The sequence below is a fragment of the Somniosus microcephalus genome, chromosome 25 (genome assembly GCF_052327205.1).
Source record: "Somniosus microcephalus isolate GS21.2 chromosome 25, FLI_Smic_1.0, whole genome shotgun sequence".
Taxonomy (NCBI): domain Eukaryota; kingdom Metazoa; phylum Chordata; class Chondrichthyes; order Squaliformes; family Somniosidae; genus Somniosus; species Somniosus microcephalus.
In genome coordinates this window covers 19412234-19434074 of record NC_141011.1, presented here as the reverse complement: position 1 = coordinate 19434074, position 21841 = coordinate 19412234, and the positions used below count along the sequence as shown (strand labels likewise).

Sequence of the window (21841 nt, the reverse complement as noted above, 5' to 3'; positions counted from 1 at the left end):
CTGCGTTACCCAGCTCCAGTTACAGCTCTTTAGTCTTCGAACGATCGACAGAATGGTGGCTGTAAAGGTATCGCGCACTGCACTCCGAGCTGGAACCATTTTCTGTGGAAGCAGCATTTCCCACATCTAGTGAGGAGCAGCAAGCGAAGTAGTGAGCACAACTTGGTGAGCTTGCCACGGATCCAGGTGAAGATAATCCTAGCTTCAAAAGTATGACTTGTTCCTGATAATGATTTGTGGCTTTCAGGCTTAATAATTCTGAAACTTGAGATGTCAAGTGTTTTAATTGAACTCTTTTGGGGGGTGGAAGGAAACCTGTTGTAGCAATATAGATTTTTTAATTTAAAAAAGCAAGAATTTTCTTTTCCAAAGTAAAAATGACTCTCTTGCCCCACTGTCATGTGAAAATGAGTTCCCTTTGGAATAAAGGCGAGGGAAGAAAACTAAAGAGGTGAAATTGCACAGGGAATTACACACAAATGTTTTAGTATGTGGTGCTGTGCTAAAGACTCTCTTGTGGAATCTGAGGTCCATAACGTGCCATGCAATTAAAAATAAGTTTGGGATTTATTTGTCTTGAGTTGTTTATTTTTCCATAATTTTCAGAAAAATATACGGGGGAGCAGGTGAGAGAATTGTTCATAATATACAGTCAAGTTTTTTTAAAAGCTGGGAGATCTAATAACATTCGTGCTGCTCATTTGGGGCTGCTACTTGTCTTGCCAGTTAGAGGAAAGGGTTCAGTCAGTGACTGAGCTCTGCGGTGAATGCATACTTTGAAACCGTACAACTGGTTGAGCAGACTTGGGTCAAGCTGGTGGAATAATAGGAAGAAAGGAAACTTGCAGGGATAAACATCGTTCATTCTTCTACTTCTTTGTCACAACAGTTTATCTTGGTTCAAATGTGCAAATTTTCAATCTATATTCAGCACTAATTGAGCACAACAATGAGGAGTTTCCAAAAGGTTCTGAACTTTGTTCTTCGAAAGATAAGACCTTGGAAAATAGCCTTCAAACACACACGAGTTTTCAGTAGATTTACTAAACAAGCCTTTGATTCTAGCATTGCACTGAGTTGTCTGGAACATTAGCTTTGTAATGAGTTGCATGGAACATAGAAACATAGAAGATAGGAGCAGGAGTAGGCCATTCGGCCCCTCGAGCCTGCACCGCCATTCAATGCGATCATGGCTGATCATCCAAATTCAGTACCCTGTCCCTGCCTTCTCCCCATATCCCTTGATCCCTTTAGCCTTAAGAAATATATCCAACTCCTTCTTGAATGTAATAGAAACATAGATGATAGGAGCAGGAGGAAAGTTGCTCACAGGGGCAAAAAAAGCCTTGCTCCAAGGGTGAAAACATAATCGGTAGTATGACAGCAATGCCAAGCCCAGACGAGAGTAAATGACAAACAAATTTCAGATCTGTAACTGCCTCATCACACAGTAGAACTGCAGATTGTATATTTATCTAGTGACGTTGAATCACGGCTGCTTTCAGACATCCAGGCCTCTGTATTTAAGTCTTGCATTGGCTGGGTCTTGGCAACCTTCAAGACAAGCCTAGCTGAGCAGTATTTGTGTGTACACTGTGACTTATGACTGCACTGTGAAGGAAGATCTGCTTGACATTGTGTCACTAAAATAACATGCGGCATGGATATTAAGGAAGTCCTGATGACTTATTCAGAAAGCCGCGGTATCTACCGAAATCATCTGCCATTGCTCTGATTGCAGCTTCAGCAACATTAAGATCTGTAAGCAGGCTAATGATATTTTGTAAAGGTGATGGTGGCCTTCCTGAATTCTGGACATCTCAGTGCATCGTTCCCTTGAAGCCCAAGTGCTTAAATTTGAAACCCATGATGAAAATTGTCAAAACTACATTGAAACCCACATACTGAATTACAGGCAATTTAAAAATCTGATTGAAGAGCCCAGTGACAAAATCTCACTCTAGACATTGTGCTTCACTGTGAGTGAGCTGGCTTTCTAGAGGAAAAATTATTGTGCAATTCAAAAAAAAATGTGCAATCTTCATGGAAGAAAAGGCCCTCAATTGACAGACCCTTAGTGGATTTTGTGTTTGGCCCTTCTAACAGACATGTTGCTGCATCTGGACAAATAGAATCTGGGATTGCAGAGTGTGTTTGCCTTCATAAACAAACTTCAGCTGCTACAGGCTCAATTGCAGCGAGATGAACTGCTGCACTTTTTGTTCATGGTTAAGGCTAATGAAAATGGTAATGCGAGGGAACGGCTACAGAGCTGCAAGCATTACACAACTCTTCATGTGGGTCTTTATGATGGTCTTGTTCAATTATTTAAAGATTTGGGAGCTGAAACTGCCTCTGGCAGTTTGCCTAAAGTCGCCATTGGTTATCAAATGCAGCAGCTTCTCAATTGGAAGTGATTGAACTGCATGAAGGTAACAGAATGAAGCCAATTCTAAACAACAACAACTTGCATTTATATAGCGGCGCTCACGCAGTGAAAAAGGTGCTTCACATGAGCGTTGTCGGACAACATTTGACACCGAGCCACATAGAGATATTCGGACAGGTCAAAGAGGTAGCTTTTAAGGAGCATCTTAAAGGAGGGGAGAGAGGTAGAGTGGCAGAGAGGTGGCATGGAAAGGGAAATGAGTTATTAGGGGGACAAAGGAATGGTCAACAAGGTGGGTCTTGAGGAGGTTTTTGAAGATGGGGAGGGAGGTGACCAGGTGGAGATGCTGAGGGAGTTCTAGAGGGCTGGAGTAAGCTTCCTGAAGATCAGTCGTGGATGGTGGAGCGAGGGGCACGAGGTAGGCTGGTGTTGGGAGACTGGACAATGCGCATAGGGACATAAAGCTGGAGATCAGGAAAAGAGGGGTGGGCAAGGCTGTGGGAGGTGAAGATGAGAAAAAGAATCTTGAAATCAATATTCTGGGAAATGGGAAGCCAGTAGAGGTAGTAGTACATACCTAGTAATATATTTCTTAATTTAAGGCACTTTTAGCATAATGGACTATTTTAGCATAAAGGATTAGCATAGTTTGCCGATGCGTGGTTCTTACACTGTCAGCAGCACTCCTGAACATAAGTAACCCATCCTCTGTAGTAGAGACCCACTTTTTGCATTGCTCTAATGTGAAGTGCTTGAATACTTGTCAGATACAATTTTCTTTTCATGGCTCTTGAACTTTGAAAGGTTAACTACCCCTGGGCTAATCATTAATGGACAAAAAAGTACTCGCTTCTGTGAGCTCGAGTTATCAGAAAACACCAGTGGCTAAGAAGATTGCAGAGGAACCATGGACTATGTACAACTTTCCTTCTTGTGGCAATAAAACTACTTGTATAAATCTTAAACCACCCTTGAACCTTTTAATGTAATTTCTTAAAAGTATCAAAAAATGTAAAGGAAAAGCCTAATTGAATGTTCCATTTTGCATTGCACCAATGTGAAGCGAGCAGTGTTATTTTTGATTTTAGAGAAATTGGAAATTTGATGATGGCAACACCACCTAGATGAACTAGTGAGCTAAAGACTTTGAGAGCCCATTATAGCATTTAATTGGAGACTAATGGATAGTTGCCTCTTTTCAATCATTAATAATCTCGCCAGCCTTCGTAGGCCAGTAATTGTCGTTGCCTCCTTGCATTTAAGAATGCCTGCTAGGACTTTTGTTTTCCTTCACTCAACAACAGTGAATGGGTAGTATAAAATTTCACATTGCTACTTTTTTAAAGTAGTCAATATTATAAGAACATAACATAAGAATTAGGAGCAGGAGTAGGTCATACGGCCCTTTGAGCCTGCTCCGCCATTCAACAAGATCGTGGCTGATCTTCTACCTCAACTCCACCTTCCCGCCCAATTCCCATAGCCCTCGATTCCCCTCGAGTCCAAAAATCTATCCATCTCGGCCCTGAATATACTCAATTACTCAGCATCCACAGCCCTTTGGGGTAGAGAATTCCAAAGATTCACAAATATTGCAGTAGCTCATGCAATATAATCGCCATAAAAGGTGCAGACCCTGATTGTGAGTACACGAGAAGGCAGGATTGGATGAGAGGAAAGAAGAGAACTCGTGATATCACTATTAGATTGCCTTTGTTTGCCTCGGAGCACTTTTCAAAATGTTTGTTTCCTGTGTTTGAATACTGAACTAGAATTTTTTTGTTTGTTGTATTAACATCTGGCTGATGCGTTACAAATCATGCCTTTCAATATGTTCTTATTTGTAGACTAGCGATCATTCAAGAAGTTATTTTAGTCTGTTTCTGCTGTGCTTTTACTTCAGTGCACTGGGATGCTAGGCAGGAAGTGGTTTTATTGGCATAATAAAAAATAAGAACAATGAGATTATTTTCTTTCTGGTTGGAGAAGCTTGAAAAAGAACATAAAAATAACCTAGCACTGTTGGAGTTGAGGATACTGGAGACGATACAGGAAACTTTCTTTTATCCGGCACGGATGGGACCGACGTGGTGCCGGTTCATCAAATTCCGGATAACCGAACGCTATAGCAAAAGATACGGAGCTGAGCGCTCCGTATAAAGCAACAAACCCTGTTCAGCTTCAGAACAATGGGCACAAGTTGCAAGCGTCTCTGTAGCTTAGCAACAGCTGCAGCCACACCCTTGCACAGCAACAAATGGAGTAAAAAAAAGTAATAGAAGTTACCTGAACCTACTCCTGAATTTTGCCGGTTAACCGAGATTTCCGGTTATTTAGGTGCCGGTAAATCGAAAGTTTCCTGTAAATTAAAATATGAAATGGTGGCATTCCATTAGTGGACTGATGTACTGTGCCACAGAGGGAGGGTTTGATTTCCCTATTCCACTGAGCCTTCTGTATTGGCATTGATGGTGGGTGATCCAGAAAGAAGAGGTCAGGCTCTGCCCAGCAGCAAGGGTGGGACACTTATCTCTGGGGAGGCAGGTTGTTAGCTTTGCTCTGTGGCCTGGGGAAAGGGGAGATACAAATTTAGTAGAAGCACGGTGGCATAGTGGTTAGCACTGTTGCCTCACAGCGCCAGGGACCCGGGTTCAAATCCGGCCTCGGGTGACTGTCTGTGTGGAGTTTGCACATTCTCCCCGTGTTTGCGTGGGTTTCCTCTGGGTGCTCCGGTTTCCTCCCACAGTCCAAAGATGTGCGGGTTTAGGTTGATTGGCTATGATAAATTGACCCTTAGTGCTAGGGGGATTAAATACGTGGGGTTACGGGAATCGGGTGGGATATGTGTCGGTGCAGGCTCGATGGGCCGAAATGGCCTCTATCTGCACTGTGGGGTTTCTGTGATTCTGTGATTCACAATCTGGGAAACATAAGTACCTTTCGGGCCTTGCATTCCTAATTGGTGCAGTGAATAATGAAACCATGGTCATTGTGTCCTGAACGAAAGGATAGAAACATTAGAAACATAGAAGATAGGAGCAGGAGTAGGCCATTCGGCCCCTCGAGCCTGCTCCGCCATTCAATGAGATCATGGCTGATCATCCAAATTCAGTACCCTGTCCCTGCCTTCTCCCCATATCCCTTGATCCCTTTAGCCTTCAGAAATATATCCAACTCCTTCTTGAATATATTTAATGAACTGGCCTCCACCTCTGTGGCAGAGAATTCCACAGGTTTACCACTCTCTGGGTGAAGAAATTCCTCCTGATCTCAGTCCTAAATGGCTTACCCCTTATCCTTAGACTATGACCCCTGGTTCTGGACTTCCCGGCCATCGGGGACATCCTTCCTGCATCTAGTCTGTCCAGGCCTGACAGAATTTTATAGGTTTCGATGAGATCCCCTCTCAATCTTCTAAACTCCAGTGAGTATAAGCCCAATCGACCCAATCTCTCCTCATACGTCATTCCTGCCATCCCAGGTATCAGCCTGGTGAATCTTCGCTGCACTCCTTCCATGGCAAGAACATCCTTCCTCAGATAAGGCGACCAAAACTGCACACAATACTCAAGGTGTGGTCTCACCAAGGCCCTGTAAAACTGTAGCAAGACATCCTTGTTCCTGTACTCGAACCCTCTCGCTACGAACGCCAACATACCATTTGCCTTCTTAACCGCCTGCTGCACCTGCATGCTTACCTTCAGCGACTGGTGCACAAGAACACCCAGGTCTCTTTGCACTTCCCCTTCTCCCAATCTATTGCCATTCAAATAATCTGCCTTCCTGTTTTTGCCACCAAAGTGGATAACCTCACATTTATCCACGTTATAGTGCATTTGCCATGTTTCTACCCAATCACCCAACCTGTCCAAATTGTACTGGAGTTTCATGACATCCTCCTCACAGCATACCCTCCCACCCAGCTTTGTGTCGTCTGCAAATTTGGAGATATTACATCCAATTCCCTCGTCCAGATCATCATTAATATATATTGTGAACAGCTGGGGTCCTAGGAGCAATCCTTGCGGTACCCCACTAGTCACTGCCTGCCACTCGGAAAACGACCCGTTTATTCCAACTCTCTGCTTTCTATCTGTCAACCAGTTCTCTATCCAAGCCAATACCTTGCCCCCAATCCCATGTGTACATTGACAGTATCCTGCACAGTCAAAAACTGAAGAAGAATATGACTTGTTTTCCACCACTATTTGCTGTGAAATGGAGCGTCACAGAATTGTGCAGGAATGTACAGAGGAAAAAATGCTAGTCTTTGTACCCCTTTCAGCTTTCAAATCAACTGCAGAAATGATTTCATATTGATTTTCAAACCCTGAATATTTTGTAAAATTGGCGATTTTGCACATGTGGAATCCTAGAGTGTAAACTGAAAATATATAGCCATGTTACACCCATGTTTAGCTGCAGAAATGCTGTCTTTTAAACCTTATTAATCTCCTTAAAAATAGAATAATTCTGTTGTTTTTAAACAAGTCTTGATAACTGATCTGTGTTTCCCTTTTGAAGTATCTGCAGAATCTGCAGTTATTTAGATTACGCCATGTCGGGAGCAGGGTCTGTCCTTCAGCAGTTTATCAGTGGGTTGAAGAGTCGCAGCGAGGAGACCCGGGCCAAAGCCGCAAAGGACCTGCAGCATTATGTCACCACTGAACTTCGTGAGGTACAGTCAATTAGTCAAAATCCGACCAGTCAAAAATAATTGCAAAGCCATGGTACAGTATTCCTGTTTGGAGAACTCAAATTACATAATTGTAATTGGTTACTGAGTGTGCTGATTGGGTACACAGCATTTGAAATTGTTCGAGACATTAAGAAAATTTGGAGTCCTGAATTCAAAGCCAGTTATTATATTCTTTTTGCTGGATATGACTTACATTTTTTAAACTTAAAAAAAAACTTTTCTCTTTAATGAGTTTATATTGTAGCGGTACCACCGAGTGTCCCTTACTGTACATAATTCTCTTTAACATTGTTTGTGTAGAGTTCGCATGTACGGGGCGCTGCCCCTTAATGACGCGGGCAAACGCGATGGCGTCACGTTGCTTATCACGTGACCGCCCAAGCGTGGGAAAACGCGATGACGTCACGACGCAATCCACGGGACTGCCTACTCAGTCCTCGTGGCGTCTCCGTCTGGTGAAGACCTATTTCATGGCTCTCCTGTATCGATCTCGGCAAGCTGTTTGAATTCATCTGTTCCTGCATTAAAGACCTATTTGATTGTTCTCCTGGCTGCCGTCCTTGCGAGCTCCGTGCGTACCAGGCAGCTCAGTGTTCTTGGTGCTCTCGGCTCGTCAAGAAAAAAGCATTTCACTGACTAGATTACACTTCTTGTATTTAGTTATGTGACCAATACAATTGAAATTGAAATTAAATCATTAGTTGGGAATACGTCCAATTCTTACAATTGGTGATCTCAATTCCTACAATATCACAGTATCCTCTTTGAGCTGGGAGGGCTGTGAAACAGCTGAGGTCTCTTCTGACCACCTGATGTTTTGTGTTGTACGGCCAATCGCCAATCTGTTTTTTGCTCCATACTTCCCCTTTTGCATCCCATTTATGTGCAAACCTAAGTTAACAATTGGGTAAAATCTAAACTAATCCGTTAACATCTACATGCATTAGCCATTATCTTGTGATGAATTACACCGAGACATTTAAGAATAGACTAGCTAACTGGCTGAAATCAAGGGGAATAAAGGGATATTAGAACTAAGCAGATACATGGGATTAAGTCTACTGCACATGTGGAGAAAAAATATTAACACGGACTGATTGGGTCAAACAACCTGTTTGTGTTGTAATTTCTATGTAATGCTATGTACTGGGACCAGGCAGAGGGACTGCAGTGTCCTTTTCCAATTCTGTATATCCGTATGTTCCTAAAATACAGCTTTTTAATTCTTTATATAGTGGTGTCCTGAAGCTGTAGACACACATTTGTCTTGTGCTTCATCAAATATTTTTTATTTCTCCTTTTAATAAATGTTTCTTTTTCTTGCCCCATCCCCATTTTCCTTCTCATTTAGTTTAAATAAATTAATTCCTGTTTTACCCTCTGGTGGTGCAGTGTCTGTCCTAAGATATCTGCCAACCCTGCTATTGAGTTGGCAATGATTTTAAATTTACTTTCTTTGTGGAAAGTAACTTTTTTATCTCCCTGTTCTGTTTTCAGTCCCACTGAGCACGTGGGCAGTTGCAACCTGTGTCTTACCGCTCTGTTATGCAGCATTGGAGAACACCAATGAACTGTGGCACCAGACCCCCTACTCCCCCATATTTTTAACAGATCTTTATATCCCACTTGCTTCATAGGATATCCTCCAATGACAAACCGGAGGCAGTTTGTAGCAAAAGTAACATGGTGACACTTCTGTCAAAGGCACCTAAACCCTCTCTAGGAGGGGATTCCATAGAGTCATAGAGTTATACAGCACAGAAAGAGGCCCTTCGGTCCGCGCGCCCATCAGGCCCTGTCTAATCTAATCCCATTTTCCAGCACTTGGTCCGTAGTCTTGTATGCTATGGCATTTCAAGTGCTCATCCAAATGCTTCTTGAATGTTGTGAGGGTTCCTGCCTCTACCACCCTTTCAGGCAGTGAGTTCCAGATTCCAACCACCCTCTGGGTGAAAAAGTTCTTCCTCAAATCCCCTCTAAACCTCCTGCCCCTTACCTTGAATCTATGCCCCCTTGTTGTTGACCCCTCTACTAAGGGAAAAAGTTCCTTTCTATCCACCCTATCTATGCCCCTCATAATTTTGTACACCTCAATCAGGTCCCCCCTCAGCCTTCTCTGCTCCAAGGAAAACAACCCCAGCCTGTCCAGTCTTTCTTCATAGCTGAAGCGCTCCAGCTCAGATAACATCCTGGTGAATCTCCTCTGCACCCTCTCCAAAGCAATCACATCCTTCCTATAGTGTGGCGACCAGAACTGCACACAGTATTCCAGCTGTGGCCTAACTAGCGTTATGTACAGTTCCATCATAACCGCCCTGCTCTTATATTCTATGCCTCGGCTAATGAAGGCAAGTATCCCATATGCCTTTTTAACCACCTTATCCACCTGTTCTGCTGCCTTCAGGGATCTATGTACATGCACACCAAGGTCCCTCTGATTCCACTACATACTGCTGGAAGAAAAGTGCCCTGGGCAGCAAAGGTAAACGGAAGTGGTGACACTTAGTCTCAAGTGTATCATTTTGATGATTCTGGCTTTAGGCAGACTAAGCTCATAAATCGTCGGGTACAAGCATTTCTAGCCTTTCCGTGGCATTGGACAGTTATAGTTGTGGGTTGTTTTTTCTTGCAGTTGTCCATTCAAAGTAAATTGCACCCTTTTAAGGGGTTTTAAGTTCTAATATGTGTCCTTTTAGGTCAACCAAGAAGAAGTCACTTCTTTCTACGATGAACTGAACCACCATATTTTTGAACTGGTTTCCAGTTCCGATGTGAACGAGAGGAAAGGAGGCATCCTGGCAATTGGTATGTGCAGCATAGGAAAAAGAGAAATAAAGGCTGTTTGTGCTACAAAATTTCTGCCTGTGTTTAAAATGTATGTAAGAACGTGTCCTATCCCATTATAACCGGCTTTAGAGTCTCCTATCCCTGCTTTAGGGTGATGCGTGCACTCAACAGTACATCATACGGAATGATGCATATAGTTACTGACCCCAGGGAAAGCAGCAATTCCTAGCACAATCTTCCCATTTACTCCACAAGGCTGACGTGGTTTATGTACCTAAAACAGTCTTGAGCTTCAGGCAACGTCTTAAATTGACAGATCTTTTGTTGTGTATAATCTATACGTGATGGTGAATTTCCTTTGCAGCTCTCTTTTTTCTTGCTATAGTTGTTGGCATTTGAAGCTGCCAGTGACATAGGATAAGTAGGTATACCGATTTTGATATAAGATTAGATTATTTGTTTTTGAATGGCTAATCACAGAAAATATAGCCTAATATTTTTGAAGCTAATTATTCTAATTAAACTGGTAAGATACCACATTTTCTCGTTACATATTTTGTTTGCTGATTCAGTAAATATAGTGTGTTACAGGAGATGGTGAACTACCAGTGTTTTCGATAATTTACTGTTAATCTGTTCACTGTGCAAATTTGTCTTTGTTTCCTATAGTTTGATGTATAAACTTGTTTTTTTATTCCCAATGCAGTAAGTCTCATTGGAGTTGAAGGAGGAAATGCCACCCGAATTACGCGGTTTGCCAATTACTTACGGAACCTGCTCCCATCCAGTGACCCAGTTGTTATGGAAATGGCTTCAAAAGCTATGGGCCGCCTTTCCATGGCTGGTGATACCTTTACAGCCGAATATGTGGAGTTTGAAGTCAAACGTGCACTTGAGTGGTTGGGAGCGGACCGGAATGAAGGAAGACGTCATGCTGCGGTAAGTGTTGTCTTAGACTGCTTTTATCTATGTGAAAGATACAAAGATAGGGGAAGTAAATCAAAGGTTGGGTCTTATTTGTCTGGGGTGAGGGGAGAATTTGTTCACATGCCTTCCTCTTACCTTACAGCTCCTTACGTTAATTTTTATGAATCTGAATTTCTTGACTTGGAGGCATTTGCTCTGTTTCCAAGGATTGCTATTTTTCAGATAGCAACGCAGACTTGCCCTTTCATCATTTTTAATCTTTCGTTCCATGCAAGGAAGCGGATTGCCTCCGTTTGGTGCATTCCAAATACAATGCAGATGAAATTCAAAAGTCATCCTACAGGAGAGAGGATTTTATTTTTTTAAACTTTAAAAGCAAATTGTATTCTACCATTTTGTCTCTCAATCTCTACATGTTTATAATGGAGATGCCTATGCTTATGTGTCAGTTGCTCAGACAAAAAAGTGTTAACTTACCAGTTTTATTACCAATAACAGAATAGCTAGCTTGAAATGTGTTAAGAGTGTATGTCCTCTAATTAACCATTGAAAAATAAATAACCTAAACGTCAATCATAAAATCAGCAGACCCACTTATCCTATGTCACCAACATCTTGCAAATGATGACAACAATGGTATTTTTACAAAATGAACTTAAAGCAAAATGCACCACCTCAAATATTATTGACAATAAGTGATTTCAGTCAGTTTAAGATTGTTGCCTGGAGCTGCTTTTTTTAACTGAGTTGTATGGTTTAAAACTGCTGGTTTGGGGCAGAGAGAGAGCAGATGTTTTTTGTCGAAATCACCTATTTCCAGTTTCCAAAAAAGGATTACACTTATATAGCATCTTATCAGTCTCTCAGAAACATCTCAAAGCGCTTCACATACAATGAATTACTTGTTGTTATGTAGGTAAGTGTGGCAGTCATTTTGCAAATTGTCACAAACAGCATGCAGTTGATCTGTTTTTTAGTGGTGTTGGTTGAGGAAGGAACATTAGCCAGGACACACTGGGCTGAAATTTGCAGTCAGGGGTGAACCTCCAGAGTACGCCTCCGACCCAAAAAAAAAAGACACGAAAGTACCTGGTGGCTCCCGAGCTTCGGAGTCTTCAGGTCCTGCGTAAAGGCCCACAGATCCCAAGGACGGAGGCGTTTCAGAAGCGTCCCTGGGTTCTCGTGGGCCTGGCCAGCCAATTAGAAAGGGGGATTCCTCATAAGCTATGGGGATTCCATTTATGAACGGAATCCCCAAAAGCCTATGAGAAATCCTCAAACAAATAAATAATTAACACAATTTTAATAAAAATTAATATTCTCATGTTCAAACATAAGTCTCTTTGATTAAGCATTTCAAACAAAAATGTAATTTTTTGACAAATAATTTAAAAAAAAATCCAGCCCAAAATTTCCATGAACTAATTTTAAATGTTTTTGTATGTTTTAAAATTTTAATTTAACATTTATTTAAACCCTTACGCTGGTAAAAGCAGGCCCTATGTCTGCTTTTACCAGGCATAAGGGTTTTGTGGACATTCACTGGACAGTAGTTGGACAAATAGCCCAACTCTGCGGCAACGATAGTGTTTTTGGGGCGCATGTAGACGATCTGTCAAGGAGAAACTTGACATCGCAAGTGGGGCCATTCTGAGGGCTTACTGATGGCGTACGCCTTGGCCCCACAAAATCCGGGCCAAGGAGAACTTGGCTTTTCTTCAAATACTGCCTTTTGGACCTTTTAAGTCCCATCTGAGCCATCAGAACAGGCAGATTTCAATTTAACATGATGACCCCCCTCCAACAATGTAGGCCTCCCTAAGTACCACATTAGAGTGTTAACCTAATTTACGTGGTATCTGGCTTGAATTCGCAACCTTCTGACCTGGGGGATGTGATTGCTACCAATGATCCAGTGGGAAATGTAGCATTATGGAGAGTGGGCTCATGGTAGTAAAGCCTATATTTTCTTTGTGTGTGTTTCTTCAAAGATAAAGTTCAGAAAAACATATGAATAAGATTGAGAATAGGAAAGATATCTCCACTGAATATTTTTTTACATGAGAGGACGTGTTCCATTTTGCAATGCTTTGCTCTGAATGTTATGAATATCCTCAGCAACTGAGATCCCTTGTATGCTTCTGGTTTCTAGAATAATATTTCTTTGTAATGTTTTGGTCTCTGTTTCCAAAGAAACTCGTTTTTTTTAAAAAGTGAAATGCCCTACAAATAAACATAACACTGCTTGTCTGAGATTAAAATACCTTTGGCTAAGACTGACACTCTCCCCAGTATAGATCTTGAATAAAAAGGATAGAAAACGCTGGAAAAACTCAGCAGGCCAGACAGCATCCGTGGAGAGAGAAACAGAGTTAACGTTTCAGGTCGAAACCCTTCTTCAGAACTGGAAAAAAAACAGGAAAGGGGATAGATTTTAAAGCAAGTAGGGGCTGGGAAAAGGGGGAGGGGATGAAAGACCAAAAGGGAAGGTCCGAGATAGGATAGAAGGCAGGAGAGGTTAAGAGACATTGACAGACTCTCAATGTCTCTCAATCTCTCCTGCTTTCTATCCTGTCGCTGACCTTCCCTTTTTGTTCTTTCATTCCCTCCCCCTTTTCCCAGCCCCTACTTGCTTTAAAATCTATCCCCTTTCCTGTTTTTTTTCCAGTTCTGACGAAAGGTCTTCGACCTGAAACGTTAACTTTGTTTCTCTCTCCACGGATGCTGTCTGGCCTGCTGAGTTTTTCCAGCGTTTTCTGTTATTTCGGATTTCCAGCATCCGCAGTATTTTGCTATTGAATAAAAAGGAGTCTTTTACTAAGCACCCTTGATAAATCTCGCATTAAGTTTTGTAAAAGACTGAGAACCAACTGTTTTTGTTAAGTATTCAATGCTATGCAACTGAAGACCTCTACATTTTATTTATTCTAGGTTCTGGTGTTGCGGGAATTGGCGGTCAGCGCGCCTACTTTCTTCTTCCAACAAGTGCAGCCTTTTTTTGACAGTATATTCTTCGCAGTCTGGGACTCCAAACAGGCCATAAGGGAAGGCGCTGTCGCTGCCTTACGGGCTTGTCTGATTCTCACCACTCAGAGGGAGACCAAAGAAATGCAAAAGCCCCAGTGGTACAAGGTAAGAGATTGGCTAATGATCTGCCGTCAGCAGGGCCATTGGAAAACCTGCCAAAAAATTGTTTTATTGGGGGAATTCTGATAAAATCTGGTTGCCATTTTTCTTTGTGGCTTTGTCAGACTTGTGGAATTACGCAAATGCACGTGTTAAAGCTCCCCTTGAGGGCTCGGCAAGTTTTCCCAGTGAGTAGCTGAGCCATAAAAGCCAGGAAGGCATCAGCTTTGATGATTGCTGTTAGCTGGCCTCTGTTGTAGTGGTGGCCTCCGTGCTTCTGGGTTAGGGATGGGAAAATTTGCTTCTTTTAAAGTATGTCTTTTACATCCATATGAAATTCTCTTCTAGCAATTGAAAGTCTGATCTAGAAATCTCTCTCTACTAAACTGCTGAGGTTTGCCCAATATATATAATGCATACTCTGGGGTGAGGGGGGTCAGCGTTCCAGCACACACTGGTAATACTGCCCTTTTGGTAGTGGTGATCCATTAAGTTTGTTCAGACCCAAAGGAAAATGGCTTCAGTAATTTAATTGACCGTAAAGTGAAAATTCCTTCCTTTATTTTTCTATCTATAGAGCTGTTAAAAAAAATGTTTTGATGTTTTATGTCTAGCAAACCTTTGAAGAGGCTGAGAAGGGGTTTGATGAGACCCTGGCTAAGGAGAAAGGCATGAATCGTGATGATCGTGTACATGGTGCTTTGCTTATTCTAAATGAACTGATTCGGATAAGCAGCATGGAGGGAGAGGTAGGTTCAGGATTAATTTTCTACCAGTTATTGGAAGTACCTACATTGTGTGGCTCTGAAATGCTATTGAAATGCCAGTTAGATTTGTGACATGTTACAGACTCTAATGCTGTAAATTTACCTACACCAAGAGAGGATATTTACTCTAAAATGGTTTTATGTGGATAGTGCCTTGTGTGAGGTTTATACAGGGTCTCTTCAGACCAGGTTGAATCACTGTTACCTGTGTTACTCTCCAGAAATTCCTGTATGTGAGTGATTGCAACTCCTGGCTTCTGAATTTTTTTGGCAAAATCAGAAATCTATAGTCTCAATACTGTTAACATACATCACCGATGGTGTTTACAACCGCTCTGGTGAATCCAGCCTTACTATGACTGAATGACTGAACGTTAAAAATGGAATCATGAGCTGAGATAATGGCAACTGTTAAATATCACCTAGTGACAATGATTATTCTTTTATTTCATGACTCCAATGGCAATTGTTTTCATTTTATAATGTCTAAAATTACTATAGTTTTGCTAGTTTATAAGGTTGCAAGATAAATAGATGAGGAAGGCCAGTTAGCTCATTTAAGATCTTCCTTCTAGAAGAACTTCCATTTCTGCTCCTCTTGCCCCCCCCCCCCCATCAAAGCATATATTGGCCTCGATATTAACCCCCCCTCCACGATAGATGGGGGAGGGGTTAAGGAGTTAAATACACGAACGCGGCCTCAACCCTCCGCCTTTATTACAGCAGCGGATATTGGGGTGTCCTGCCGTGGAGAAGCAAGGCACTTAATATATTTTAGATCGGGCTCCCACAGTGTAATTGGGAGTCCGATTTAAAATTCACTGCTGCTGCGCGGGTTTCCCAGGGTCGGGAAAGACAGCAGTGAAAGGGAGGCAGGAGCTGCCTCTTTCAGCACTCCTTGTGGGCCAGGAGGAGCTGGAGTGTTCTCCACCCCCCCCCCGGCCCCTCAAGGAAGCCTTCGGCCTTCCCCAGGTCCGATTGCAGGCCTCTTTTCACCCATGCAGCCCCCGGCCTCCCCTCTCCGACCTCCCGATTGCCATTGACTGTCCCCAAGGATGTTTCCTCCTCCCCGTAAATATCGGGCATTGACTCTTAAATAGTGCCAAATTTTCTGCCTCCACTACTTGGGAGTACCTTCACCACATAGCCTGCAGCGGTTCAAGAAGGCAGCTCACCACCACCTTCTCAAGGGCAATTGGTGATGGGCAATAAATGCTGGTCTTGCCAGTGACGCCCACATACCGGGAACGAATAATTAAAAAAAGCCAGAAGTCTATCTGACGTGTGTTACGGTTGATTTCTTTTCCTGGGGATTATAACTAGATTTTGGTTAAGGTTTGTAAACACTTCAATTAACATAACAAAATAAAAAGCATTTTTATCAAGTATTGAAAATAGCTTGTTTTCACGTTGATATTGTTGAAAGAAATCTTGCCCGTTGCGTAGAGTATTGGTACAACAGGTTATGTAGAATTTCTTCTTTACACCTATAGTCGTTTTTTGAACACATTTTCTGATTTTAATTTTTTTAATACAGCGCTTGCGTGAGGAGATGGAGGACATCACCCAGCAACAATTAGTACATGATAAGTACTGCAAGGACCTGATGGGATTTGGGGCCAAGCCCCGTCATGTTACGTCCTTCACAAGTTTCCAGTCTGCGCAGCCCCAACAATCAAATGCTCTTCTCGGGCTTCTTGGATACAACACACCGCAGGGCATTATGGTATTTGGAACCACCCCTGCGCCATCCAAGCCAACCTTGGTGGAAAGCAGATATTGCCGTGAGCACATGGAAGTGCGATTTGAACAGGTAGCGTTATCTTGCTTGGTATTCGCTTTTGTTGTTGTGTTTTATTTACTTTATATGTTGCATGCATACAATTTCAATCTGCTATACATGGAACACACTAGCGATTTACATGGGTCTTTAGTACTGGCATCATGGTATGTAGCTGGCACAATCCTTTACCACATTGGCCCAGAAATTCGGGTCGGGGGCTTCCCGCGGGTGTAAGCCCCCGACCTGCACTTACCTTGCGCGCCGGCAGTTGAGCTCTAGGGCCCCGTGGAATTCCGTTCCGGGGCCTGGCCCAGCTGCCGGCGCGCTGTGCTTGCGTGTCCCAGGGGCGTAGTTAGTGCGATGCGTCCCCTGGGATCACGTGAGCCATGGGCAGCCAATCGGAGGAGGGAAAAGCCCATTCATAAGATTGACAGGAAGACCTGTCTAAACTTATGAATACTACGGCCTCAAAATAGCATTAAACCTTCAAATAATTTTTTTTTTTATATCACACTTTTTCAATAAACTACAAATTACATTAAATAACTATTTTAAACAATAATTTAAATTTTTGGAAAAAATAATTTTATAAAAAAACGGGGCTAAAAATAAACTTACTTTGCTTTAAAGATTTAAAACTTATAAACCTGTGGAAAAAATGTTTTAATGTTAATTAATTGACCACTTACCTTGTAAAAAGCAGGCCTTACGCCTGCTTTTTAAATGTGTAAATCCTACAGGCTTAACCTCGCGTGAAAACCTGCAAAAAAAAAACCTAAGTTCAAAGTGCATGCGCAGCCTCCCCTGCGCGCGCGTTCGACCTCTGAACCCCTTCGTTCAGAGGATCGGAAGTGCCGGTTTCCCGCGCATGCGCAGTGCGTGCAGGACACTCGCACTTCCATTCGGCCTACGGGTGAGTACCCCGTGCGTACTCACCCGTGGAGAGCCGAATTTCTGGATCAATATTGCAGTGTCAGGCTGCCATTTCATAGTCTTAACAGCACCTTTGGTTTCTCCCAACACAGTCTTGGTTGAAAAGATAGAAATTTCACTGCTGTTTAGCTAGTAGTGTTCACAATCATAGAATCATACAGCACTGAAGGAGTGCCTGTGCCGGCTCTTTGAAAGAGCTAGCCAATTAGTCCCAGCCCCCTGCTCTTTCCCCATAGCCCTGCAATGTTTTCCTTTCCAAGTATTTATTCAATTCCCTTTTGAAAGTTACTATTTAATCTGCTTCCACCACCATTTCAGGCAGTGAATTCCCGATCATAGGGGGAAAAATTCAGTTGTTTGCGCATCCCGTTAGCACCTTAAGAGGGCGCCAATTGGGGCGCAAAGCAACTAGAGGCTGTGCGCGGTGATGTTTGTGCCGCTCGCGAAATTAACTAGACATTTTGCGGCGGCGCTAAGCACTACCGCCACGATCTCCTGCGCCGGCAGATTGTGACGTCAGTTGAGTGCGCAACGCCCCGTTAGCGCCCCGGACCGGATATTGAGTGGCGCCCCCTGCCTTACCGCCTGCCGCTAGCAACGACCGGTTGAGGGGAGCGTTATGCTGTCAGGAAGGGACTGGGGGAGCGCTATTTAAAGGCGACCGCTTCCTGCCTTTTTTTGTCGGTGACATTTTTGCACCACGCATTCTGAGAGAGAGAGAGAGAGACTTCTGGAGAGATTCAATGCTGTGTGAAGGAGTTTTGAGTACTGAGCAGCACTTTGCAGGTTTATTTTGATTTGCCCTTCCTTGCTTCGCCAGCGCTCTGAGGTAGCGCCTCGCTCCTCGGCCTTTGCGCCTTAAGACAGGTGTGAAGCACCTGATTTAGCGCTCCAATCACCTCCAGGGGTGATAAAAGCCAAGTTTGCTGTCGGAGGCAATAATTAGCGCCAGGCGCTAAACTTTGCGCACGGCCGATAACAGCGCCCCAAACGGGGCGATACTGAATTTTTCCCCCATAGAATTTAACACTAATTTATCTTTCAAGTGTATCAGCTTATCGTATCAGTTACTTTTTAAAATTCAGACACTCCAGTTTTGTTTGAAAAGAATTAGATTTTCAATTTAAGTGAAAGTTACAGATCTGTGAGTAATGGAAAACTATGTACATAGCGAGACAGGATCTGGCAGATTTGAGTGACGGGTGACCTTAAGACTAGATGCTGCAACCCCTCCTTTTATTGTACCTCTTGCTGTCTAATTGTAGAACAGCATTCACATTACCCCTGGTGAAAAGTTGTGACAATGGGGTAGAAAAAGTGGTTGGCTAAACTGCAGTATAGTATAATGGTGAAGGGCTCGAGATAGTCTTAATGGGTGGGATTGCTTGCACTTCTAGGCATTAGTTAACAAAAAATGGATAAAGATTGTGGACAATCTGAAATGGTTGAAAGAAATAGATCACTTAAGGCGGATATGTTAGTGTTAGGGGGATTAAATACGTGGGGTTATGGGGATAGGGTGGGATATGTGTTGATGTAGGGGTTACGGGGATCGGGTGGGATATGTGTCGGTGCAGGCTCGATGGGCCGAAATGGCCTCTATCTGCATTGTGGGGTTTCTGTGATTCTGTATCAGATTTGAATTTATAGGGAGTGTTTCTAGGCGACAGAGTTTTGCTTGTGCACTATGATGCTTTTGCAAACTGTTTTACACCCACAGGTGAGATCCAAAATATTCAGGATCACTAGTTTACAGTGACTGAGCAACTTTATTACTTGGAGTTGCAGGATTTTTGCCAGAGTTTTAGAGATTGCATTTTGAAATTTTTTGGCTTTCCATTTACCTGGAAAAACAATGACCTTTCCTTTAATGTACCAGTCGGTTGCTAATCCCTGTAATCGTAGTTACTGGTTTACGATGGCTGAATAAGTCACATTTCCTTATAATCACATGGGATTTCAGGATTTTAGTTGGTGTTTGGAGATCATGTTTTGCAATTCCGTGTTTTTCGGGAGAACTGAAAACTAATGGCCTTAAAGAAAATTTTGTATAGGGCTTCATGCCATATTTTAAACTCCGATTCCAGACCTCATGGGTGCAATTCCAGAAAAGTTTAAGCCATACAAATTCAGCTGAGCCGCCCAGTGGCAGAGCCAGTGGTAAATAGGGAATGCTAAATACTAGACTCTACAAATAATCAAGTGGAGTTAACATGGGGCAGACCTGCTGGCAGCAGGAAATGTAGGTCCCCATAAAGCTATAAATGAAGCCATCGTTTCTTCAATTATAGGTATAGAAAACATGTCAAATCAGATTACGATAGAACTGGCCATAAAATCATCTATTAAAATTCTTTCTTGTGACAATTTCAGAAGTATAATACAAGTGCAAAATGTTGGTCACGCTTGTACCTGATTGGCTCAATATTGTGTATACACCTAAAGCAATAACACATCACAACCAAGCGATCTAAAAGAGAAAGAAAGCCACTCCTTTTCTACTGGTTTCTGCTGGTCTTCCTCCTTCACCCATCCTCAAAGAGAAGGAGCTGGAGGTTTACAAGCAACTATCAATCTGGAATAACGACAGAAAACGCTGGAAAAACTCAGCAGGCCAGGCAGCATTCGTGGAGAGAGAAACAGAGTTAACGTTTCAGGTTCTGACGAAAGGTCTTCAACCTGAACCGTTAACTCTGTTTCTCGCTCCACGAATGCTGCCGGGCCTGCTGAGTTTTTCCAGCGTTTTCTGTTGTTATTTCGGATTTCCAGCATCCGCAGTATTTTGCTATTGTATCAATCTGGAGACAAAGTCACTCGGCGTCAGCAATTAGCTTATATTTGACCTCTATGTGCCCATTAAGATCACTTTCCTATAACGAGCGCACTTTGTGGCCTAAAGGCTTCGGCTGGGTTAAACGCCGTTCTTCCTTGTGGGTAGGCACCTTTCTTGGGGGCAATCTCTGTAAACGTATTAGAAAAGAGCCATCATGACCGAAGCACTTACCTCATTATTAGTTTAATAAAGACATTGTACAATGTTCCTGATTTAATGAAACAGTATTTGCCAATTTACCATGAGCAACACCATTGGTGATCCACCATAAATAGTTATTCCATCATCCTGTAGCTTGCAGGCTTGATCTGGCACTTGCTAATTGTGGTTGATCATGGCCCAGAAATTCGGGTCGGGGGGCTTCCCGCGGGTGCAAGCCCCCGACCTACACTTACCTAGCGCGCCGGCAGTTGAGGCCTGGGCCTGCGTGGATTTCCTCTCTGTGGCCCGGTCCAGCTCCCGGCGCGCTGTGCTTGCGTGATCCAGCGGCGTAGTTAGTGCGATGTGTCCGCTGGGATCTCGTGAGCCATGGGCAACCAATCGGAGGAGGGAAAAGCCCATTCATAAGATTGACAGAAAGACTTGTCAAACTTATGAATACTCCGGCCCCCAAAATAATAGTTAACCTTCAAATAATTAAAAAAAAAAAAACTATAAATAACATTAAATAACTATTTTAAACAATTTAAATTTTTGAAAAAAAAAATCTTATAAAAATACGGGGCTAAAAATACACTTACCTTACTTTAAAGTATTTAAAAATAATAAACCTATGGAAAAAATGTTTTAATTTTAATTAATTGACCATTTACCTTTTAAAATGAAGTCCTTACGCCTGGTTTTTAAATTTCTAAAATGTAGAGACTTACCCGCCCAGAAAAACCTGTATTTAAAAAAAAAAAGGAAGGTCAACGCGCACGCGCAGACTCCCGCGCGCACGCGTTCGACCTCTGAACCCCTTCGTTCAGAGGATCGGAAGTGCCGGTTTCCCGCGCATGCGTAGTGCATGCAAGAAACCGGCACTTCCATCGGGTCCACGCGTGAGTACCCCGTGCGTACTCATGCGTTGAAACCCGAATTTCTGGGCCCATATGTTAACAAGAGACATGCTTTTCATTCCAATTCTCCCCCTCCCTACCTTGATGTAACTTAATTGCAGAGGTAAAGGCAAAAGTCCAACCACCAGAGCCAATGCTGGACTAGTCTGGTGTTGAGCTTCTTTCAGATATTAAAGGCACGGAATGGTACAGTTGTTGGCGACACTGCACACAATCCCTCTTGTTTCCGTCTAAAGATTGAGGGCGGAATCTAGTCTAGGAAAAGAAGACTAAGAGCTCCTTTCAATAATGACTATTGGATCCTGTATTTTGCTTCGATTTCACCTTACCCGATAGCTTGGCAAGAGGTGGTGTTGAAACCTAGGCCTTGAGCATGATTTTTAAATGTTTATTGATCTTTGCACAGGTGACTCGTTGGGTCCTGAAATATCGCAGCAGTAAGAATCCACTGATTCAAATGGCAATCTTAAACCTGATTCCTCGTCTTGCTGCTTTCCAGCCCCATTTATTCACAGGTGAGCCAATGAGAGGTATGTCAT

General features: G+C 42.8%; 1 protein-coding gene across 5 annotated transcripts in view; it reads left to right on the top strand.

Moving 5' to 3' along the window:
* mtor (mechanistic target of rapamycin kinase) overlaps positions 1 to 21841 on the top strand; it is a 315741-nt gene that overhangs the window by 28822 nt on the left and 265078 nt on the right. For 3 of the 5 annotated variants that reach the window (XM_085966858.1, XM_085966854.1, XM_085966856.1), the window contains 7 exons: positions 6914 to 7067; positions 9785 to 9893; positions 10582 to 10814; positions 13734 to 13934; positions 14543 to 14677; positions 16233 to 16508; positions 21709 to 21832. In XM_085966858.1, the coding sequence (XP_085822984.1) occupies positions 6948 to 7067; positions 9785 to 9893; positions 10582 to 10814; positions 13734 to 13934; positions 14543 to 14677; positions 16233 to 16508; positions 21709 to 21832 (1198 nt within the window). In that variant the 5' untranslated portion in view covers positions 6914 to 6947. The remainder of the gene's footprint in view (positions 1 to 6913; positions 7068 to 9784; positions 9894 to 10581; positions 10815 to 13733; positions 13935 to 14542; positions 14678 to 16232; positions 16509 to 21708; positions 21833 to 21841) is intronic. The other 2 variants (XM_085966859.1, XM_085966857.1) reach the window with 1 other exon arrangement.